The 12,387-nt window shown below is 36.2% G+C and overlaps 1 protein-coding gene across 1 annotated transcript in view; it reads left to right on the forward strand.

Annotated features, from left to right (window-relative positions):
- The window catches only part of FAT4 (FAT atypical cadherin 4), a 150,205-nt gene that overhangs the window by 84,874 nt on the left and 52,944 nt on the right, over nt 1–12,387 (forward strand). The window contains exons 5-6 of the mRNA XM_060778958.2: nt 6,338–7,260; nt 8,435–8,609. Coding sequence (XP_060634941.2) covers nt 6,338–7,260; nt 8,435–8,609 — 1,098 coding nt within the window. The remainder of the gene's footprint in view (nt 1–6,337; nt 7,261–8,434; nt 8,610–12,387) is intronic.

The following is a 12,387-nucleotide window of genomic DNA, read 5'->3' on the forward strand; positions in this document are numbered from 1 at the left end:
AGGCATGCCTCAGTTAACAGAGACTCTGACAATGTTTTTAAAGAAATAATGCCCAGGAACACATGTGCTTTGTTAACGGGTACACCTGTATATATTTATATGTTTAGTAACACATAAAGAACGTTAACCCACAGTCATTATCATGAAATGATCTCGACCACTTTCCAGCATACATACAAGGTGGTAATTGAAAAGAGGGATCTAAAAAAAAATCCCCAACTTGGTCAGTTTCCCATGAGCAAAGTTCACCGGACCTCTGGATGCAATCCTTTATATTCCAAAGAGACATGATTCATGAAAAAAGTTGATAATATTAAAATTGGGTTTTTAAAATAATACAGAGAGAGTGCACACAAGATCATGCTACAGGTTCATGTTAAAAATCCTATATTGGAGGAGGGGGGCAGAGGCAGTAGAGTGTAATATTCCACCAGCAATCTTCCCTTTCTCCTTTTTTCTCTTCAACATCCTTATAATCAACTCATAAATAGGAGAGAGGGAGCATTCAGGCACAGTCCAATTTAGGCAACCTACACCTAATTTCCCTGTTGATTTGAAAATATCACGTCTTCCTTCTAATCCCGATATTAAAGAAATTGGTTGTATGGTGAGTGATTGTTGACAAGGAAATACTGAATATCTATTTACACAGAACATGTATATGTACATACATATATATGTACATACAAATGTACATGTACATACATTTATGCAACCCAAGATGATGATGATGATGTTGGTGATGATGAATATTGATTGATACATTGATTTTTATCTCGCTTTTCTCTCATGGGTGATATTCAAAGTGGCAATTATGTAACTTATGCTGCCAGCAGTATTTTGGAATATAGAGTGTAAAATGTTATATCTTCTATACAGTTTTATTGACAAATTTTGATGTTAAATTATAAAATGTAAGAACTATGACACAATTCCATTAATTCAGTGTTTGTCAGCACTGAGGTCAACATGGTTTCCTGTGTTATGATCAAAAGCATGGGTTTATCTTTTGCATGTCTCATTGAATAGCACCCAAATAATTCGTCTCTGCTTTGAAAACTGTTGTTTCTGAGGCATTATCTGGATCTATGTTTCAATTATGAACCTAGAAGCAAGAGAATACCAGCATTCTGGTTGATTTCCTGTTTTTTCCCAGGATAAACAATGATCAAGATAGGAGAGTTCAGCTGTTTAATATCCATTGTCACTTTTCTGTTTTACACACCCTTTGGAAACAATAGCTTTAGTTCAGGATTATAGATATATATACACACATACACACACATACTCACACACTATAGAAACAAATGAACATCAAAGAGAATTTACTATATCTTGACCAAATAAGATACATTCCTAAGGGCATACCTTAACTGTAAAATTTAATTGCATAGTATAATTAAAAACTCAGATTTCACACAAAAAGCATTTTATAAACTTGCAGCTGTTCAATATTCATATGAAGGCACTGTATATGACCAAGAACCGATGTCCTTGTATGCTTCCTACAAAAATAACAGCAACATGAAAACATGATTTTCAAATACATGGATGGAAAGTAATGTCTTATCTTGGATTTTACATGTCAGATTTATCTTCAAAATTCTCATCCTATTTCTCTGTTTCCTGTGTTCAGTCTCAGTCAAATTGGAATTTCAAACCTTTTTACATTACCTGAGATAGTGAATATTTTATTTATTTTTACAGTATTTATATTCCGCCCTTCTCACCCCGCAGGGGACTCAGGGCAGATTACAGTGTACATATACATGGTAGACATTCAACGGCATAGACACACAACATATATAGACAGACACACAGAGGCTATTTAACATTCCAGCTTTTTGATGAGGATATTCTGACCACCAGGGGAGCTGTTGCTTCACTGTTCATTTGTGATACTGATGAAGTACTTCCTCATTCTTTGCATGCTTGCTGGAGATTATTATGGTGTTGTAAATTAGTAAAATTAGCCTCCCCGCATATGTAGTATCTAAATTTCCTACTTGACAGATGCAACGGTCTTTCACGTTGCAAAGGTCGACAGCAAGCTACACAAATTGGTCGGAAGCTTACTCTGACCCGGGCTGGCTTCGGACTCATGACCTTTCGGTCAGTAGTGATCTTAATGCAGCTGACTCCCAGCCAGCTGCACTACAGTCCCGCTGCAATTAAGCTATTATATTATCTCAGCCAATTAGTCATAGAATCACAAAACTGAAAGAGGCTTCATGGGCAATGAATACACTCTTTACTCCATCTGAAACAGTGGTTCTCAACCTGTGGGTTCCTTACCAGCTGTTAGGATTTCTGGGAGTTGAAGGCCAAAACATCTGGGGTACCACAGTTTGACAACCACACATCCTGAACTCTAAACTCCTTTTAAAACATCCAGGAAGTCTAGGATTTCTAGACTCTTCAGAATTCCAGGAGAGGGGATACCACCACCTTTATAAACAATTAGTTCCATACTTACTGTCAAGAGGTTTCTTCAAATGTTCAATCAAAATCTACTTTCATCTAACTTCAAACCACTAGACCTGATCCCAGCCTCTGAGGCAGCAGAGAACAATCCTACCTTCTCCATTCTGTGATGGTTTTTGAGATATTTAAAGAGTGCAATCATGAAGTTCCTTGGTCTCTTCCCTTCAAGCTCAGTTTGGATCCCTCACTCCTTCAGTTTTCCACCATATGTTTTGTTTGTTTTGTTCTCCATATCTTCTATTCTCATTCTCATTGCCTTCCTCTAAACCCACTCTAACTTGATAGATAGATAGATGGATAGATAGATAGTATAAGATTAATTTGGCATGATTTGCTCTTGTAAAAACTCATGTTGGTTTCTGTTGGTCATTCCATTGCCATCAATATAGTTGTAGGCAGACTCATGTATGATTCATTCTAATATTTTCCTGGCATTGAGGTCAAGCTGGCTAGTCTGTAGCTTCCTGTATCATCTTTTTTGACTTTTTTGAAGAAAGGGACAATGTTTCTCATTTCCAGTCCTCATGTATTCTCCAATATCATCAAAAATGATAACAAGTGGTTCCGCAAGCACAACATAAAGTTCCTTCAATGCTTTGGGATAAAGTTAATCTGATTTTGCTGACTTCAACCTTTTAGGTTAACTAGGTGATTCTTAACTAACACCTTATCAATCTTAATATACAATCTAGATTCCTTGCCAAGATCCTTGGTAATTTTTACTTCAATTCTTTATACATTATCATTTTTCTTCTCACTTCCTTCTCAAGTTTGCTATGCAGCCACATTGGTGTTTTTTAGATGTTTTTCATTTTTTTCTTTTTCCATTGAGATATTTATGATTGTGTTTTTAGCAACTAATTTATCATGAAATCTTACCCTTTAGCATGTCTTGCCAGTATTCTAACAAGTATATGCCTGAGGTTGAAGACCTCTCCTGAAATCCAAAGTTTGTATTTACTATACTCTCCCCCCCCCCCCCATTCCAGTCATGAATTCTAGCATCACATGCTTTGATTCCAGTGGCTAACTTCTTCCTGTTGGTTGTGAGAAAGGTCAGAATTTGTCACCACCTTGTTCTTTTCTTCTCCATTTGAAAAAATAATCTTATCTCCCAGGTCATCTGAAATTTGTTGGAAATCTTATGCTTAGAGGTCAGGAGATAATCAGGATAATGAACTGTCCTATAATTATTTGTTCTTGCATCTTGAAGATTTGTGAGATTTGTTTCTCAAAAGCATCATCCACCATGTCATCTTCGTTTGGTGGCTATAGAAAATGCCTGCCACAATGTTGTTCCATTTCTTTCTCCATTTATCGTTACCCAAATGTTCTTAATTGGTCCAGTCTGATCACTTGTGTAAATTTCTACACAAGTGAATTTGTCCTTGACATACAATTCCACCCTCTCCTTTTCCCCCGTCTATGCTTTTTGAATGAATTATATCCTTCACTTGTAATATTTCAATCATGGGAATCATTCAATCAGTACCAAAAACCTTTACTGCTATATGTGTTATACGAGTGATATTAATTTTCTTCCTTGCAATCTGTTGTTGTTTTACTCTGTTCAAATAAGTACAAATGTTGCTTGTAAAGAAATGCCAATTGATATTCATATTCAATTTGTGGTTTCAATGTATATTTGTATTGTACCACAGCATAGCTTTGTATGAACCAGGGAATCATGCTACACATAAAGTAAATAGTACATCCATTGTGCACGTGTGTGTACATGCACATTGTAAGTAAGGTAGAAACTATTTTTGTTTCCTTGAAATATATGGTGATTAGTGCCATGCATTTTAGAGGTCTTAATTTATCCCCTAATAATCTCAGACTGCTACTGAGGAGACTTAGGTCAAAGAATAATACATGTTATTATATCAGTGCCTAATATCATGTTCTACAAAGTGAAAAAATAGAATGTTTAGGAAGGATGAGATAAAAAAATAAAATCCATTAAATGCTAACCTCAGCCTTTGTGATCAATTAGAGAGATAACATTTCCACATTATTTATTCAGTTCTGTTAAGTCTCAGCCATTAATGCGGGGACATGAGAAAATAAGAGACATTGGTTTGACTTTACAATGAATAATACAAAAAGAATGGGTTCTGGGTTTTTTTAACTGTCACCATATATTTTCCCAGTACCAGAGTTTCTAACCAGATTTTTCTACAATGCTGTTACAGTTTTAACCTGGTTAAATCCTACTGAAATCAGCATGTGCAGTCCTTATTTCTATATACATGACTGTTTTATATTAGATTTGTGGGCTGCTTCTTTGACCATGTTGCCAAAAGAGTCAGATATGTTTCTCATGGTCTCAGGTGCCATTAAGCAAGACTTACCAGGCAGGGACTTTGTGGCAGAGCCTTCTTCATAAGGGCTCACTCTTCCCAAGAGCCCCTGTGCACTGCTTGGTTTAGTGTGCTACCAACCAGCCAGTCAGGAGGCAGGATCCACCCTGGCATCATCTTTGACTGGGCACTTCTTAAAGTCAGGGGTGCCTAGTGAGCTAGCCAAGTGCAACCTTCTTTCCATAGGCGGGGGGGGGGGGCTTTGTGATATGTGGCACAGACCCTAGATTCCGTTTGTGTGCCTCCCCCATCTTTCATTGTGAGGGAGAGTGGTTTGTTGGCATCTAGCGGGTGCAGAGGTACTGGCATCCCAGGGTGGAATTGGACAGGTACGTTCACTATGCCCCCATCAGATACTTGGCATTGGTCAGCAGCAGGCTATCCAATTTCCGATCCAGGACCCATGCAGGGCTGCCAACTCTGTGGCATTGTAACCAGTAAACAAGTTGTGGCCTTGTCCAATATCTCATGTTCAGCTGTTTCTTTGGGCAGGTGCAAGAGATGTTGTTGTTATTAATTGTCACCACTACCCACACAATAACAACAAGACTACTAAGAAACAATTACACAGATAGACAAATCAATATGGTTTTTGCAAGTCACTATTTTTCTATAAAACCATCTTCCTGTGGGAATAGAAATAGATTTAGAATGAAAAATATAATTTGTAGAAAGCTACAACCTAATTAGAATCCATTTAGTATGTTAGTCTTACTCCTATTGAACATCTTTAATTCTATAAAATACATCATGCATTTTGTGCATTTTGGTTGGCAGTAAACATATTTCTGTTTTGTCGATTGTAAATTTCATTATATTTTGCTGCATGCATTGCCAACATGACTGCTTTGAATAGGTTTGATTATTTTTTCTTAGCACTGTCTTTATCACAATTGCAGTTCTTCTACAGCAATTTCTAATTATAAGCTGTGGTATTTTTTTTTTTTAGTATCTCATACTGGATAGTGCTCCTAGTCTTTTCCAAAGAGTTCTTTAGTATAAACTTGAGCTGAAAAATCAACTACAGTAGTTCAGTAGTTCTTAACCTTAGTCTTCGGGTCATCTTGGATTTTAATTCTAGGAATCTTTATTGGCCAGGCTGGTTGGTTTCTGTTGAGTTGCAAAACATCTGGAAAATTAAAACTTGAGAACAACTGAAATAGGAAATATGGTTTCTCTATGTAATTATGTTCCTCCGGGAAATAAGGCCACTAATAAGTAACAAGGGGAAAAAGATCATTCTTACGTTACCATGTCTGGAAAAAATGTCCTCTTACATTTGTATACAAATAAAATTCTATTTCATCAATGAACATGCTTATGTTGGGGAGGGGGCATTGTATATAAGGATAAAAGAGCAATTTCTCCTCCATATGTTCCCCACACAGGTAATAATGTTTAAACTGGGTCCTTTTCTATTTAAGATAACTATATATTGTATATTCAAAAGGATCAGATAGCCAACACTCTCATTTTTGTTTCTTTTCCAGGTTCGAACTCACAATTGTCCTACAGTATTACTTCTGGAGATAGCTTGGGCCAATTTAATATTGACAAAAATGGGATTCTAAGCATCAGGCAACTACTAGACCGTGAAAGCCAATCTTTCTACAGCCTCATTGTTCAAGTTAATGATATGGCTTCTCTTCCAACCTCACGATTCACAAGTACAACACAAGTCTCTATTATTCTGCTTGATGTGAACGATAACCCTCCAAGTTTTATCTCTCCTAAGTTGACTTACATTCCAGAGAATACACCTGTTGATACTATTGTATTCAAAGCTCAAGCCACTGACCCAGACAGTGGTCCAAACAGTTACATTGAGTATAATCTTTTAAATCCTTCAGGGGAGAAGTTCAGTATTGGTACCATTGATGGTGAAGTAAGGCTTACTGGAGAACTTGACAGAGAAACAGTTTCTAATTATACTTTGACTATAATTGCTACAGATAAAGGTCAACCATCTCTTTCTTCATCTACTAATGTTGTTGTGGTAGTCCTTGACATCAATGACAATAACCCTGTCTTTACTCAAAAATTATATAAAATTGAGATTGCAGAAAATATTCTCACAGGGACAGATGTGGTCCAGGTGTTTGCAGCAGATGGAGATGAGGGTTCCAATGGGCAAGTTCGCTATGCCATCATCAGTGGAAATATGAATAATGAGTTTCGGATTGACTCTGTCACAGGTGTAATAACTGTAGCTAAACCTTTGGATCGAGAGAAGAAACCTTCATATTCTTTAAAAGTTCAGTCAGCTGATCGGGGAAGTAGCCCACGAATTGATACCACTACAGTCGACATTATTCTGATAGATGTTAATGACTATATACCTACATTTGAATTATCTCCATATTCCGTAAATGTCCCAGAAAATTTGGAAAAATTACCTAAGATCATTCTTCAGGTTAGTAGTTTTGAGACCACACTAAAGAGTAAGCAGTTTTATGTTGACTATGCATATATGTTGCAAGTTATATACATGTTAAATGATGTTTTAATTTTATGAGTTATTTTTACTTGCATGTCTTTATAATATTCCTATTTCTTTCATGCATATGAGAAGGAAACATTGTTAATGTTTTCCTAAATAAGATTTGAATTATTTTTAATACTTCAGAACTTTTTGGTGAGCATTTTATAGTGGTTCTGATTTATTTACAAGTTCATATTTTACTCAGAAATGGATTTTGTGCAAACATTACACAATTTTTCATGCCAGATATTCAAAAATCACCAGAAAATGATTTTGTTATTGTTGCTTCTGTTGAAAGACATGCTGGTGTTTTGTGCTTGTATAGTGCCTAAAATGTTACTATAGTTCATGATTTGGTTCCCCAATTTCTTACTAAGAAAGAGAAAAATTGCTGATATTTTATGCCCTCCAACTGGCCTTATACATAGACTAGAAAGGCTTTCATAGAATCAAAGAATCATAGAATTGGAAGAAACCACATGGGCCATCCAGTCCAACCCCCTGCCATACAGGAAAAGCACAAAAACGGTACCCCCAACAGATGGCCATCCAGCATGTGTTTAAAAGCCTCAACAAAAAAAAAAAAGAGTTTCCTTCACACTCTGAGGTAGAGAGTTCCACTGCTGTTCTTAAAGTTGGAAAGTTCCTCCTAATGTTCGGCATCTCCTTTCTTGTAATTTGAACCCATTCTTCTGAGTCCTAGTCTCCAGGGCAGCAGAAAACAAATCTGTTCCCTCTTTCTTATGACATTCTTTTCATTTTGATCTTTACTTTTCACTCATATCCTTTCCGCTGTAGAGACAGATATTGTTGTATTTATTAAAGTTCTATTGCATCTTTTCATGTGAGTGCATTTAGCCTTTATTTCCCAAATTAAGGAAACATCTGGGTAGGCTTTAATAGTTGGCAGAAAAAAATAATTGGCATTTTTTAAACAGTGTGTTTAAGATCTACTGGACTTTTTATTGTTTTAATCAGCTTAGATACAAGGTATTTATTATTTGCTCTATCAAGCGTTTTACATAGATGAAAGATAGCTGTATGGACATTAGAGAAAGTAGCATTTATGTATTTATAGTTCTGTTATGCTTCATTGCTTCTGTAGGTTATAGCACGGGATGATGATCAAGGCCTAAATAGCAAATTGACTTATCTTCTTATTGGTGGAAATGAAGATGGAGCCTTTACACTCTCACCCAGTGGAGAGCTCCACCTTGTGCAGAGCTTGGATCGAGAGAGAAAAGAACAATATGTTATGCTCATCACAGCAACCGATTCAGGTAGTAAAATCAACCACTTATCCAGATCGTTGGTCCCCGATTTATTTCAGGAAAGCATAATCTGTGAACATGGTCTTAGTTCTGTTCATTTGTTAACATCTGTCATCTTAGTTTCTTGATGAAGAAGGATTCGGAAATCAAAGTCTATACTGCGTCCATTTCTAAACTCTATACTTGTGTTTAAACTAGTTTATTCATGAGGAAGGGATAGAAAAGCAAAGCAGATGCTTCATACACAGAAATATAGGAATACATCTAATTATTGCTATGAGCACCACATTTGCTAATGCAGTGTAACTATTATTACTAATGCTCAGAGAATCTCATCACTCTTTAGCATTCTAGCATAAACTCTGATCCATTTCTAATTAGCAGCAGCAACACAATAAGATAAACATAGTAACATGTAACAAACTGTGTGGACAATTGGCTTCTTCCAGGGATTAATTTTGGCAATCCACAAGGCTCTGGAGATTCTCTGTGGCAGAAGATTGGTTCTTAGACTTGACAGAGTTGCCCCTCTTCATTAAAACCTTTTTTTCTGCATGAGTGTAGTTCTATCACTCCATTAATTCTTAGCTTTGATAACAATTAAATTATAATTATAATTTAGAGGGAAATTAATGACTTACAGCATTGAAGTCCAGTCATGTTATATTTTGAGAGGCTACTCACATGAGTAGATTATAAGGATATAATTTTTCACTAATTTTGTTTTCAGAGGAAGCAATCTGTGATTTTAGTAAAAAAAAAATTACTGCTCAAAGAAAGGCTTCAAGGTTCACACAGTTTTTGAAACCTATTTGTAATATAGGGCTTATTCTGTGTAAAAGTCACAAAATCATCTCTCCACCGGATCCCTGGTGGGGCAATGGATCAAACTCTTGTGCCGGCAGGACTGAAGACCGACAGGTTGGAGGTTCAAATCCGATGAGAGCCCAGATGCACTTCCTTTGTCAGTTCCAGCTTCCCATGCGTGGACATGAGAGAAGCCTCCCTCAAGGATGGTAAAACATCAAAACATCCAGGCACCCCCTGGGAAATGTCTTTGCAGACGGCCAATTCTCTCACATCAGTTTCTCAAGTTGCTCCTGGCACAAAAAAAAAACCCCTCTCCACCCACAAGATAAGAGATGAATTCTTTAGGTTAAAGAAGGGAGATGTCATAAATAAATGAGTGTATTCATTAAAATAATGAATTTCAAAATAATACAATACTATTGAGAGTGCAGCCTCACAGCTTCTTACTTGTATACCATCCAAAAAAGTGGCATGAAAGCATTTAAAGGGAAATGATTTAATGGTTTTTCTGTTTCATAAATGATTGTTGTGAGTAGTTCTACCTTTTTATATTTAAAAAAACTGATGAGTAAAAGAGAAGCTTTCTTTTTAAAAAGAGGGAGGGGTTTTTCTTATGTTCAAAGTCAAAGATGTACAAAATGGCAGTATGCCATCTTAGAAAGCAACAGCTTTTATCATAACGTTGAAATGTTTCTAGAGAGATGTTGGCTTCCATTCCTTTCTTTTATTAATTGCCTGATTATGGAGTAGCACATCTGGATACCTACTAGCGGCTTTGACTTACTGCCTGAATATATTTTAGTTTCCTCTTATTCTCTCCCCACCCCCACTCCATTTTAAGACTATCTAACTCAAGTATTACTTGAGCCAAAATTCTCTGCCTCTAACTTTTAAAATCTCTTCATCATTGGCCCGCTCTGAATGAAGCTACTAGTCAGATGAAATGAATATTAATAAGAAGAATGTTGCTACTTATTTGCACTTCTTGCTTGGTATCTATGTTTATTGTATTTCACTACAAAATTTTGTCTTGTTTAATTATTTGTTCCATACATGCTAAAGGGTTACATTTGAAACCAGACAGCTTCATTGGCATACTTCTGGAGAGGCTTAAAATAAACTAGAACCATGCAGCTTCACAATCTTGATTTGTTAGACTTCTTTCCTCATAGTTTATTCTATTCCCTTAAGTGGTTTGGCAAATTACATATTTCAAAAAAAGCAATTCTAATTTTCTCTCATGTGCATTCCAAGCTGCGGTCTGCAACTAACTTTATTGCCTTTTAAAGAGTTCTGTGTAACCTCAGACCTTTCCTGTGTAGTATTTTATTCTGTACCGTAGCATTGTTTCTGTTTTTGTCTAGTATTGTTAAGACCATTGTTAAGACCTTGTCATCCAAGGAATAAATCCCACTGAATTCAGTGGGATTTAATCCTGGGTTTGAGACTTGAAGCCTATTGTTATTTGGCAATTGTAGCCTTTTTGTGAACATAACAGATACAAACAATTTTTCCTAACAAAAGTTATGAATATTGTTTGTATCCATGCTATTTTCATACATTTATTAATATATCTCTTAAATATAATGGTTAGTCCTCACTTGGTACTAAAATGAAAGGCATTCAATGCATGTTCATTTATATCAATGGTTCCCAACCTTTGGGCCTCCAAGTGTTTTGGACTTCAGCTTTCACAGTTCCTAAAATCTGATAAGCTGTTTGGTATTTCTGGGAATTGAAGTCCAAAATGCCTGGAGTCCCAGAGGTTGGGAACCACTGATCTATATAATCTTCAAGGGAAACCCTACCCTAAAAATGCAATAATTTAATCAGGACATTACCAAAGCATGAATTTTGTGATTGGGTTGTGTAGGAAGCCTATAACTACCTGCAGTGTCAAAGAGTTTACTCAAATGATCCACTTCTTATATAAAGGGGGAGTGGAGGTCCAAATTTGTCAGATATCTCAGTTACAAGCTGTGTGGCTCTGGAGAATTCTCCTATGAAGGATCACGCAGAGAATCACAAGTGGAGTAGATATCAACGCCTTTATTGTTCAGAATACAAGAGCTTCGATTACAGGCCTCCTATATAGTACTAATTACAATACTGTAAATCACTCATTCAGGAATCCTGGCGCCATATCAAAGCCCTCCCATATCAAAGCCAGGTTCTCCCATCACCTTTGGGCAATTGAGTTTTATGGCTGGTCCATTTGTCCTGCATTTCATTTTGGCCCAATGTCCCATGGCTATGTGATTTGTGTCAGTTGTATGGCATGAGCCAGAGATCATGACAAAATTGCTCATGGATCATTTCATGGATCATAGAATTCTGTTTCTTTTGACAGACTACAGCTTCGTTTTTTTATTCTCATTCATCTAGCTATTGGCTCAGCAACAAATACTCAGTTATTTCATCCTTGAGGTGAAAGAAAATAATTTCCACAGTTTTTTCCCTGCTGTGTGAGACAAAATAATATTTCTGCACTATGCTAACCTTAGTGTTTCCAAACTAAAGGTGTTTCAGGAAATCATTCTATGCAGAAATACACGTAGATTTGTTCTATGAAAATTGTGGTTTTTCTGCAAAAAAGGATGTCATTTAAAAACACAATTTGAGATGGGCATGTGTTGTTTCCCAATTTTAGTACAGAAGAATTATGAGTATTTCTATTCAAACTAATGTCCTGAAAACATTTTGATATGTGAATACTGTGAATAATTTTCACTACTGTGTTATTAATTCTCACAGTATTTCCCAAGTTTCAGAAAAACCATTTTTTTTTCAGCCAGAAAATTTAAAAAATGGTAAATATTATTTCCCTTTCCACTTCATTCCTTCCCTGTGGAATGATGATGATGATTATATTTATTTATGATAAAGCAAAATAAAGCAGGGGATTGACAATTTACCAATGCCACCAAACTCCAAGATTCCAAACGAGTAGACCACTGAAAATAATTGAATTTGTTCA

This window comes from Anolis sagrei, chromosome 5 (genome assembly GCF_037176765.1).
Source record: "Anolis sagrei isolate rAnoSag1 chromosome 5, rAnoSag1.mat, whole genome shotgun sequence".
Classification (NCBI taxonomy): Eukaryota; Metazoa; Chordata; class Lepidosauria; order Squamata; family Dactyloidae; genus Anolis; species Anolis sagrei.